The sequence below is a fragment of the Electrona antarctica genome, assembly GCF_951216825.1.
Source record: "Electrona antarctica genome assembly, chromosome: 14".
Classification (NCBI taxonomy): domain Eukaryota; kingdom Metazoa; phylum Chordata; class Actinopteri; order Myctophiformes; family Myctophidae; genus Electrona; species Electrona antarctica.
In genome coordinates, this window is record NC_136795.1 from 5,811,970 (window position 1) to 5,824,492 (window position 12,523).

Consider the following 12,523-nt stretch of genomic DNA (forward strand, 5'->3'; position numbering starts at 1 on the left):
AACGGCCTGTAGCAGGCGCTGTGTTACTCGCGGTCCACTTTTTCCACCACCGACCGAGAGAACAAGCACGGAATGGTTTCATAGTAAAATGCGATTACGGATATTTGGCTCTTCAAAGTAAGTGTCACGCGCGATAAAACCCTGGCAGGACGCGACGGAGGGATTAAATAATGGTAGCGGTCAAACGGTTAAAAGTTTTCTGGGGTGCACAATTGAGCTCAGAAAACCTTAAAAAAAAGAAAAATTACGAAACCTTTTTTTAATGTCCCTTAATACCTCTCTCCCTCAATCCATCCCTCTACGACCTCCAACCCCTCCACACACCTTAACCTCTGATCTTTGACCCCCAACCCCTCCACACACCTTAACCTCTGACCCCCAACCCCTCCACACACCTTAACCTCTGATCTTTGACCCCCAACCCCTCCACACACCTTAACCTCTGATCTTTGACCCCCAACCCCTCCACACACCTTAACCTCTGATCTTTGACCCCCAACCCCTCCACACACCTTAACCTCTGACCCCCAACCCCTCCACACACCTTAACCTCTGATCTTTGACCCCCAACCCCTCCACACACCTTAACCTCTGACCCCCAACCCCTCCACACACCTTAACCTCTGATCTTTGACCCCCAACCCCTCCACACACCTTAACCTCTGATATTTGACCCCCAACCCCTCCACACACCTTAACCTCTGATCTTTGATTCCCCCCCACTCTCTGCACGTCCCTGGCCGTGACCAAACGTCCTTCCCTGCCTGCCTCTTCTCCGTCTCTACATACCTCTGCTTATACTCTCTTCATCTCTCCATCCTTCCCTCCATCTCATCATCCCTCCTTCTATGGGCAGTGGTTCCTTCCTAAACTTTTTAGCCCGTTACCCAAAACAGAAATAAGAGAACCCATAACAATGTGCCCGCGACCCACAAATGCTTCCCGACCCACCCACTGGGGCGGCAGTGGCTCAGGGGTAGAGCGACCGGATGGGATCCCAGTTCCCAGTTCGAACCCGGGCTCCCCCAGAGTTAGTGTCGAAGTGTCCTTGAGCAAGACTCTGAACCCCTAATTGCTCCCGATGCATGTGCAGGTTGGTGCCTTGCATGGTTTCCTCCGGCATTGTTGTGTGTGTGTGTGTGTGTGTGTGTGTGTGTGTGTGTGTGTGTGTGTGTGTGTGTGTGTGTGTGTGTGTGTGTGTGCGTGTGCGTGTGCGTGTGTGCGTGTGTGTGTGTGAATGGGTGAATGTATAATGCACAATCTCTGTAAAGCGCCTTGGATAAAGGTGCTATATAAATGCACCATTTGCTGTTTGGGGAAACTAGTGTTCTATATGCCGTTAGCCGACTATTTAGCATAGATTTTAGGCCAGACCCGGCCCTGAAACGTCGGGTCGGGCCGGGTTTGGGCAGAATTTGAGAACTCTATACACAGAGTAAAAGTGAAACGCCAGTCAGCACAATCTTCATAAATACACAAACAGACCCCAAAAGGTCGGGCCTGGTCAGGTTCAGGTATAGAGTTTGAGAACTCAATTCTACTGAAATCTTCCCTCCCCCCCCCCCCTCTCTCTCTCTCTCTCTCTCTCTCTCTCTCTCTCTCTCTCTCTCTCTCTCTCTCTCTCTCTCTCTCTATCTCTCTCTCTCTCTCTCTCTCTCTCTCTCTCTCTCTCTCTCTCTCTCTCTCTCCCCCGCCTTCCCCATCGGTGGCTAATTTGTTCCTCTAATCTCTCTCTCTTCACCTCCATCTGTCTTGTCCTCGTTTTCCTGTTCCATTTGGGAGTGCTGTAATGTGAGAGTGTCGCTGTGTTCCCTCACTGCTCTCTGATGACCTGCTTTATAACCTTGTCCCCCCCCCTCTCTCTCTCTCTCTCTCCCTCTCTCTCTCTCTCTCTCTCTCTCTCTCTCTACTTCTTCCGCGGTGTTTTCAAGCAGTCAAGATGGCAATGACCAGCATCCTCAACGCTGACGACATCAAGAAAGCCTTAGATGCATTCGCAGGTAACGTGCTTTTCCGCGCACATGCACGTAGCATCTCAGAATGTACAACAGACACATTGATTACGGTACTGAATGGAGGTTGGATGGTCGCTCTTTAAACGCGTTCAGCATTGGCATCGGCATTCTGGTGAAAACTCCGGGCCAACCAAGTACTGGCTTTAACCAGTGTCAGTAGTAGTGTTCACTTAACTCTGTGTACCAAAGTGGAGCCAAATTGATCCGTATAAGGGTCCATTTGCTTCCTTTTGTACACTCTCTGCATTGCAGATACTTCAGGTTTCCATGTTTGCCATCGTTATACCAGCATTAACCCCATCTCATCATTATGTAAGAGATAATGTACAGTGGGTTTAGATTTCCAACAAAGACCAACATTCTCCGCACGCACGCACGCACGCACGCACGCACGCACGCACGCACGCACAGTCCTGAGGACAGCGTTCTCTGAAGTAGAAGTGATGGAACCTCTAGCCAACACATGTCCTAAATCTATATCCCTCATGCTTTTAGAAAAGTACTAATTAAAACCTCATTACAATTAACTTTTGGCCGTGGGCCTTCGCCTTGAGATCAGCACGGAATGTGCTTCAGCAATGATGACTGCAATTTCTTTTGGAGTGGTTTTCGTTTGCTTTTGTATAGCGTGTGCGTATTTTAGACTAGACTGCAAACACACACTATTTGGTATTCTGTCCCCTCTCCCACTTGTTTGTTTTAACTGTCTTGTCCATGTCCTGGAAACCCCCAAGTCAAACACCAAATGCCTTGATAGGAGCTTTATCCACTCTGCTATAAGGACATGGAACAGCCTTCCCCCTGTGGTTGTTGGAGACATTACATCTAACAGTGTTCATGCCTTCAAGAAGAGGCTGAACAAACACCTCCTCAGTTTGTGACTGTAATCCCACAAAGCTCAAGGACTGTCATTCATCCAACATTCAGTTTAGACATACTGTACGCCTGACTGAGTAGCTGCAGATCACTGATAGGCTCTTTGAATGTATTAATTATCATAGCCTGTATCTGCTTAAGCTTAATAAAAAAAATAAAAAAGTAAAAAATGTCCCCAGCTGTAACAGCTGAAGGGTGATAGCTCGTCCCGAGCCTAGAGCTATCTGTCGTGCATGTGTGTGTCTGTTACAGTACGCCTATGTGTGTATATTCTATATTTAAGTCATGTTCCGGTGAACGTGTGTGTGTGTATGTGTGTGTGTGTGTGTGCGTGTGTGCGTGTGTGCGTGTGTGCGTGCGTGCGTGTGTGCGTGCGTGCGTGCGTACGTGCGTGTGTGTGTGTGTGTGTGAGCAGCTCCTGACTCATTTGACCACGCCAAGTTCTTTGAGATGGTGGGTTTGAAGTCCAAGTCTGCTGAGGAAGTGAAGAAGGCCTTCCTGGTGATGGATGCAGACAACAGTGGCTTCATAGAGGAGGAGGAATTAAAGTAAATGAAAACACGTGCACACACACGCACGCGCGCACACACACACGCACGCACGCACGCACGCACGCACGCACGCACGCACGCACGCACGCACGCACGCACGCACGCACGCACGCACACACACACACACACACACACACACACACACACACACACACACACACACACACAGTCCTGTCTATGCGGTTTGCAGTGGCGGAAAAAGTACTCAAATGTTTTACTTAAGTAGAAGTATCAATACTGCAATATATTACTCTGCTACAAGTGAAAGTCCAGAATTCAAAATGCACCTGAGTGAAAGTACAAATGTATTGACATCAAAATGAACTTAAAGGGCCACTTCACCCCTTTTGCAACCAGATCTTATTTTAATTATGTTTGAGAGACAAGAAACACTTTCCTGGGGTTTTTATGTGGGTAATGTGTGTTTTTAGATATTTTAGTATTTCAAGTGTCCATGATGTCATAGACACTGGGCTCACTTTATTCCTGGACTATTATGTTCTACTCAGTACTCAGACAGCCCTCCCCCTATATCCACAATGAGGAGCAGTGCACCAAAGCATTATGGGAATTGTAGTCCAGGAAGGAAGTGAGCCCTAGGCCTCACTCAGACCTTTACTGCATTGCTGTATGCTTGTTGGATGAATGTTGTGTAGTGTCATGGCCGCCCCAATGCATTTCCAATGGGAGTCACATGGTTTGACACAAACATTTGTGTTGTATGAGGGGGAGGGGCACAGTCGAAACACAGCCGAAAGCCATACAACAGCTTGTAGTCCAAAATGTGGACTACAAACCATGTGACTTCCATTGGAAATGCATTGGGGCGGCCATGACACTACACAACATTCATCCAACAAGCATACAGCAATGCAGTAAAGGTCTGAGTGAGGCCCTACAGTGTCCATGACATCATGGAGTCCATGGACACTTTGAAATACTGAAATATCTAAACGTAAAAGTACTCATTATGCAGAATGTCCCATTTCAAGTTTTCTAAATGTCTGAAAATGGCAGATCTGCTATTTTCAAATGGCATTAATCATCAAACAATTGTAGTGGAGTAAAAGTACAATAGTTGCCTCTGAGATGTAGTAGTGGAGTAGAAGTAAAAGTACTGGCAAGTGGAAATATAGTATAAAGTACAAATACCTCAAAATTGTACTTATAAGTACAGTACTTACAGTATGTAAATGTACTTAGTTACGTTACACCACTGGCAGTTTGACACTCTCTCTCTCTCTCTCTCTCTCTCTCTCTCTCTCTCTCTCTCTCTCTCTCTCTCTCTCTTTCTCTCCTCTGTATAGATTTGTCCTTCAGGGTTTCTCCACAGATGCCAGAGACCTGACAGACAAGGAAACCAAGGCGTTTCTAAATGCAGCCGACAACGACGGAGACGGAAAGATTGGCGTGGAAGGTACGCAGTGCGCACGCACGCACACACGCACGCACTCACGCACGCACGCACGCACGCACGCACGCACGCACACCACAGAAAATCTACTGAATGTTTTCTTTTTTTGTGGTTTTCGCCTTTATTTTATATTTTTTTATAGAGGGATAGACAGTAGGCTGACAGGACATTGGGGCACACTGCCAGACTGGAGTACCAGCCAGGGGTGCCTGGACCGCTGAGCCACGGCCCTGCAGGGCAACTGAATGTTAAAAGATTTATTTTTGAATGTCACCAGACCTTTAAAATGTCTTGTGTTCTCTTTCTCTTGTGTTGTCTTGCAGAGTTCACAGCCCTGGTGAAGGAATGAACTCTCCCCGGTTGACCCGCCGCTCCGCTAACACGCTGTACCCTCCTCCTTCAATAACCCCTGACCCCTACTAATACACCTCTCTTATCTCCACCACGCACACACACGCCACACACACACACATACATACACACACACGCACACACACACACGCATACATGCACACACACACACACACGCATACATGCACACACGCATACATGCACACACACACACACACACACACACACACACGCATACACGCATACACACACGCACGCACACACACACACGCACGCACGCGCACACACACGCGCACAGAGGCACGCACACACGAGAAGAAGAAAAAAACCTCTCCCCCTGCACAGCCACGGCCTTCCTATTTATTCTGTGCTTTTTATACATGTGTACGGTATGTGTGTGTGTATAAATCTCCAACAAAGCCCTGCGAGGTTTTCAAGTACACTGTAGATAATATTTAAAGGTGCAACAAAGACAAAGGTTTCCATTATGATGTCCTTCTTTCCCCTTCATCTCTGTCCCCCCCCCCCCCCCCCCACACACACACACACACACACACACACACACACACACACACACACACAAACTGATGTCCTTCTTTCCCCTTCATCTCTGTCCCCCCCCTCACACACACACACACACACACACACACACACACACACACACACACACACACACACACACACACACACACACACACACACACACACACGCACACGCCCACACACACACACACACACACACACACACACACACACACACACACAAACTGATGTACTTCACCCCTTCATTCATCCCTCCAATCTGACTCTCTTTCCTCTGCTAGTGATGAGTTGATGTAAAACACACCAAAATGAAGAAAGAGGTAAAGCTGTGAACGATCTAAATACAAATAAAAAATGTTATAAATTCCCCCAAGAACACACTGACTATTTTGTTCATCTCTTGTCTGTGATGTATTTATCTGTTTTGCTAGTGGTGGCCATGCATGACTTTAAGGTATAGATACACTAATAATAAGGTAGGACAAGTGATATTGTTTTGTAAAAACAATAAGTTAAAAAGCTCTATAATGGCCGGGACCGCTGGCCATGCGGTCCGGACCGCTGGCCATGCGGTCCGGGCAACTGCAGCCTAACGGCGGTTCCAATCGTTATACCGAAGACCATTGCTGATACTATACTAACAATAAAGGCAGAAAAAGACAAAAATGATATATTTGTTGCGTATCTTCCGCCGTTGTCTGAAAAAAAATCAATTAAAAGCAAGGGTGTAGAAGTGGGTCTTGTGTGATACTTTAAAAATGTCTACAGAGGCTGCCTGTCGAAGGTACAGTAGAAGCAAAAAGCTGCTTCCCCGTATTTTTTAGTTGCCATTTTTTTAGGCAAAGCGAGCAGGCCAGCAGTGGAAGACCTTAGGGGGCGGTTTGGGACATATTTCATATGTCATGTAGGTATAAGGTGCGAGACCATTGAGAGCTTTATAAACAAGTAAAAGTATAAAGTCTAGACCTACCAGGCGTATGCAAAGTCTAAACGTACTGTATGTAACTTAGATGGCATTGTATGTATAGACATAGCACTCTATATTGTATACATAGTTTTATTATATATATTCCACCGGTTCTTAGCGTATGTTACGTATGTTTCATGAAGACTATTTGTATGTATTTGATGTATTACTAAACCATGTTTTTTGTTCTTGCTTACTGTAAATCGCTCTGGATTAAGAGCATCTGTAAATTGTAAATTGTGTGGCCATTGACATCTCACTCACTCACTCACTCACTCACTCACTCACTCACTCACTCAATGTCTGTGCTGTGCCTGAACCCCCAGCTGTCTCCCCTCTCTCATCAGACTGGCACACCTGCAGCAGGTTCCCCAATTCTCACCTGCCGCAGCCCTAACTGCTATAAAAGCCAGCCAGTTCAGTTCCAACACAGACATACTGTAGAACCAGCAACAGCTCCAAACCGCTTGCTGTCGTCCCCCCTCTTCCCTGTCTCTCTCTGCTTAACAGTGTTGATTTCGACAGCACAATTTGACAGCAAAATCTACTATTTTAGTCGACTAAATCTACAGTTGATTTAGTCGACTAAAATGTGTTTTGGCGGGCCTTGATGCTGTCGTAATGGAGTAGGTTGGCTATTGTCTTATAGTTTTAGTCATCATAGCTTAAGTTTTAATTTAAAGTTTCCATGTAGCTTTCGTCAGTGAAAAAAGGTATACAGTCGACGAACATTTTCCGTCATAGTATTAGTCGACAAAATCAACACTGCTGCTTAACAAGCTGGATCGTGCCATATCTTGAAATAAACGTTTAAGTCATTCAGTGCCACCTGGTGGACACCAGTTTTGGCCCTCGTTGCCAACCAAAGCCCATTTATAAATAAAAGAAAGAAATTGAAATTCTATTGTGCATGTCATGTGAATGTCATCATCTGCACACCAGATTAGAGGAATTTTCAAAATATGAAAAAAAAAAGAAAAAGAAACGAATATAAAATATATTGTTTTTTCAAAAAGGCGTCCATAGGCGTCACGTGGCAACGAGGGCGTCACGGGAAAGGCGTCCGAAGGCGTCCCGTGGCATGGAATGAGTTGTAGACTGTAGAGAATAGGGGTGTAACAATACATTTTAACAGCAATACGATACGTATCACGATACATGGTTGATGATAGTGGGCGGCTGTGGCTCAGGAGGTAGAGCAGGTCGGTAGAGCAGGTCGTCCAATGATTCGGCGGTTCGAATCCCGGCTCCTCCTGTCTACATGTCGAAGTGTCCTTGGGCAAGACACTGAACCCCAAATTGCTCCCGATGTGCTGGTTGGTACCTTGCATGGCTTCTGCCGCAATCGGTGTATGAATGTGTGTGTGTATGGGTGAATGTAATGCACAATCTATGTAAAGCGCCTTGGATAAAGGCGCTATATAAATGCACCATTTACCATTTATATAAATGCACCATTTACCATTTATATAAATGCACCATTTACCATTTATATAAATGCACCATTTACCATTTATATAAATGCACCATTTACCATTTATATAAATGCACCATTTTTACAATACATGGACGATATTGGTTCATTATGGCGATACGATACGATACGATTCAATGATTTGAAATCGATACAGTAACTATTTTAAATACATTGACATTATTTTAAACTAAGTAATTAAACCCCTCTTTTTCATTTTTCTTCTAAAAATTAGTATTAATTGTATTAGCAAAACGATTCGATACCGATTATTTCCAATGCAAAACGATACGATACATAGTCAATGTTGCTGTTTTCATTTCGATATACTTCGATTCTTGAAATTAAAATCGATTTTTCGATGCAGTTACTATATCGTTACACCTCTAGTATAGAGAATGTCAGGAGTTGCATAAAAAATCACACCTGTGTGAACCGAGTGGTGCAAATCCCCCCCCCCCCCCCCCCCCCCCTCTCTGTCTCTCTCATTAGCAGGCAACATGCAGCACTATCTCTCTCTCTCCGTTTCTGGCACAACAGCGCCACTTTTGGTACTCATTGGTACTGGTCACATAGTCACACACAAACACGGACACGGACATTGCTGTTCGTTGGAGTGGTTGCACCACAAAAGAAAAAAAAACAGCTCAAAGTGAAAGCTGGGAGCATTAGGCCTCCATTGTTGTGTCGTAATATATACCATTATCTGTACAGTACAAGGACTGTAATAATAATGACTTTGTGGAGATCCGCGATTGCCTTGCTTTGTAAATGCTACTACAGAACCACAGCAGTATAGAGATACCATACAAGGCTTTTTACCATAATCCTCTTAAAGCTATTCAAACCAGTTTGAATAACTTAAGCCCCACTTTCAAATCTTTAAAAAAAATGGGTACAATTGCGGATTTATAAGGTCACGCATCACAACAATATTCTTTGTGGGCTTTACAGATTAAAAATGAATAAAGGATATCATCGTCATAACATAATGTGATATGATAATGTCACAATATTGATATCGAGGTATTTGATCAAAACACAAATCCACACGAAGCCGGGGATCAGACAGCCTTTGGTTCCCACATGGCTGCTACAGCAGTGGTGGAAACTAATACATTTAGTAAATGTCATTTACTTAAGTACTGTACTTAAGTACAATTCTGAGGTATTTGTACCCTACTTGAATATTTCCAATTTCCAATACTTTTACTTGTACTCCATTACGTCTCGGATGCAAATATTGTACTTTACCTCCACTACAATTATTTGAAAACTTTATAGTTACTTATAGTTACTTTTTATTGTTATTACAAAACACAGACTAACCACTTCAGCCCTGTGTATACATTTCAGCCATTTCAAAAATAGCCAATCTACAAGCTCAAAATGCGTCGCCTATTTTCAAAAGAATTTTCAATACATTTTGAACTTGTGATATGGGACATTCTGCATAATGCATGATAATAATAATAATAATAATAGCTTGAATTTATATAGCGCCTTTCATGAACCCAAGGACGCTTTACAAAATGTACCAACAACAATCAAAAACTATATGCCATAAGCCTGAGAGAATAAGTGTCTTTTCAAGGCAGCCTTAAAAGAGTCCAGTGTTGGAGCATGGTGAATCTCTATTGGAAGAGAGTTCCACAGGGTGGGGGCTGCCACACTGAACGCTCTGTCCCCGAAGGTTCGCTTGACTGCCTTGGGGACAGAGAGGAGGTCCAAATTTGTGGTCCGCATGAGTACATTCTACGTTTGGTACATTTATTCAAGTCAATTCTGATTCCCGTACTTTTGCTTGTAACGGAGTAGTTCTACATTGCAGTATTGATACTACAAATGTGAGTACTTTTTCCCATCGCTGCTGTGCAGTACCTCTTGTAGGAGCCACTGCTGGCCTTTACTATATTTCGTGAACATAACTCAAGACATAGAGGAGAAAAGCAGACCATTATTCCATTTGCCGAAAGCCTTTATTTGCAGCTGTCGTAACAATTTAACACAAGCCAAGATCAAGCCATTTAGTTGAGGCGGTTTCACACTGTGGTTCAATTTGGGTTAAGTATCCCCAGTGGAGTAGCTAAACTGGCAACCCCAGGATCCCCGTCTAATTTAATAGGCCATATTCTACTGCCCAAGCAAATAAACAACTCACCACTTGTCCTAACACATCTCTGCTGTCGGGAAGAAAACAACCAAACTCCAAGATGTTATTATTACTGAAAATGCAAATCTATTTTTCAGGAAATGAAGAAAACCTTATATTTTGAAATACTGCCTCGTTAAATGGTGTCGTGGCAGTTAGCAGACAGTTTGAGGGTCCAATGGAGTTAAGAGGTTTTGTCCGAAGCGCTTTTTACTACTTTTCATTGGTTCAATATTTTTTCAACCAACACACAAACGTAAAGGGTGTTCAATAGCACTGATTTATGCAAAAATGGAGTTAGGCGGTTTCCTCCCGAGTCCCGGCATGCAGCAACAATATTATATGCGGCATGTGGCTTTTCTGGGACAGAGAACTGGTCACTGGGTAATGGGTACGCTGGCTACACTGGGTACGCACTCAACAGTACATAATATGGGCAACATAAGTGATCGCTTTAAAACACGTGTGCAGTGATCCTTTTATACAGTTTACACATCATACAATATTTATAACAGTACAAAGTGCTTTGGAAGAATACGGAAATATATCACATTGGCAATATTAATGATCACTTTCCTTTCAGTCTAATCAACTAAATCAAGTATCTACTGTAAGTCCTCTGGCACGACACCTACAGTAATAAAACCTGTCCCTGAGTAGCATTTGATATTAACCGCAGATTATCCATTATCTGAATAAAGTGGAAGATATAGGGATGCAACGATATGGACATTTTAGGACGATACCGATATATTTATTTTTATTTTTTATTTCCCCCTTTTGTGCCAGGGAAACAAATACATCTTCAATACAAGAAATACATGTTCAGAATCTACAGCTTGGTAGGCTGCAGATTACCAACACACCAACATAGCCAACGCAAAATGTATGCTTATCAACAACAGATAAATATCGGCTACTGCCATCGGTTATTGTCAGTTTTATTTGCCGATATTGACCGATAATGGCGAATATCGTCCGATAACGATATACTGTATGACTGATTCATCGGTGCATCCCTAGAAGAAGATTGTCTAAATCGTCGGCAGAGTATTTAGCATTTCTTACACATTTTCCTTTTTTGTTTTTTAAATAACCTATACACATACTGTCGACACACAAATAATTAACTGATCATAAATTACAAATATTTCTACCATCATCATTTATATCAGGATATAGATGAAGCATCAAGGCACAGTACGATCGCTAAAATACAATCATTAACTCCATGGCCATGAAGACAGATGGAAAGACTATAGTGTCAACAGGGAATCTGTTTTCTGAATGGGAAACACCTGCCTTACATTTTGTCATTCAAAGAACTTGTATACTTTTGATCTTCATTGAAACATATTCGATAATAGAAATGACACACATGCAGCATATGCCATTAGAGCTAAAATTGTCATGTAACCATTTGTGACCCAGCTTGACTGAAGAAAAAGAAATGCAGTTTTTCTCCTCTGGTGAAAAGCTGGAGGCTGCACGACGGCAGCCCCTCAGCTTTTCACCAGAGGAGAAAAAGGTTTTTTTTTTTGTGAATCCAAAATGAGTTAATAGCACAGACTCTTCACATACTAGAGCATGTCTGAAATAAATGTCAGAGCTGAAATCGACATGTAAATATGAAATAAATGCTTAAACATGTAGCTAGGTGTAATATTAGAGTCCACAGAAGTGAACCATTCAAGCCTGTTTTCTCAACTCGTTTCATTACTCTATAAAGCCATATCTCCAAAACTGGTGGGTCAATCTGAACAACCAATATGTCAATTTGAAACCTGCTTTCATATGACATGTAAAAAAAACGGAAATGACAAAAAGAATCCAATGGCAGCCCCTCAGTCAAGCTCGGTCACATTTTGTCTTAAAGCGCATATGACAAAAGTGTTACTTTCACATAATCATTAGACAGTAAAAAAAAAGGTTGCAATTACAGTATATGATTTGATACAGTATAAAACAGATGCTATTAGATTGTTTTGAATGTCGAAATGTCGAAATGTAATCTTATCTAAATTACCGTTGATCCCAGTTGTGTATGGCCTCACTCAGACCTTTAATGCATTGTGAATGTTGTGAGTGTCATGGCCGCTGTCAATGTTGTGAGTGTCATGGCCGCCCCAATGCATTTCCAATGGGAGTCACATGGTTTTTGGACTACATTTTGGACTACA

The 12,523-nt window shown here is 43.2% G+C and overlaps 1 protein-coding gene across 1 annotated transcript; it reads left to right on the forward strand.

The window, feature by feature from the left end:
• Nucleotides 1-1,933: 1,933 nt before the first annotated feature.
• pvalb6 (parvalbumin 6) lies at nt 1,934-5,308 on the forward strand. Its single transcript, XM_079520383.1, has 4 exons — nt 1,934-2,000; nt 3,307-3,439; nt 4,750-4,859; nt 5,180-5,308. Exons 1-4 carry the CDS (start codon nt 1,940-1,942, stop codon nt 5,203-5,205), a joined length of 330 nt encoding a protein of 109 aa, XP_079376509.1. The 5' UTR covers nt 1,934-1,939; the 3' UTR covers nt 5,206-5,308.
• The last annotated feature ends 7,215 nt before the right edge of the window (nt 5,309-12,523 follow it).

Excerpts from the sequence above, each read along its gene's own strand:
- pvalb6 (XM_079520383.1), top strand. The coding sequence starts at position 1,940 with ATGGCAATGACCAGCATCCTCAACGCTGACGACATCAAGAAAGCCTTA. Across the intron at positions 2,001-3,306 it reads AGCCTTAGATGCATTCGCAG|CTCCTGACTCATTTGACCAC; the intron begins GTAACGTGCTTT and ends GTGTGTGAGCAG. Across the intron at positions 4,860-5,179 it reads CGGAAAGATTGGCGTGGAAG|AGTTCACAGCCCTGGTGAAG; the intron begins GTACGCAGTGCG and ends GTTGTCTTGCAG.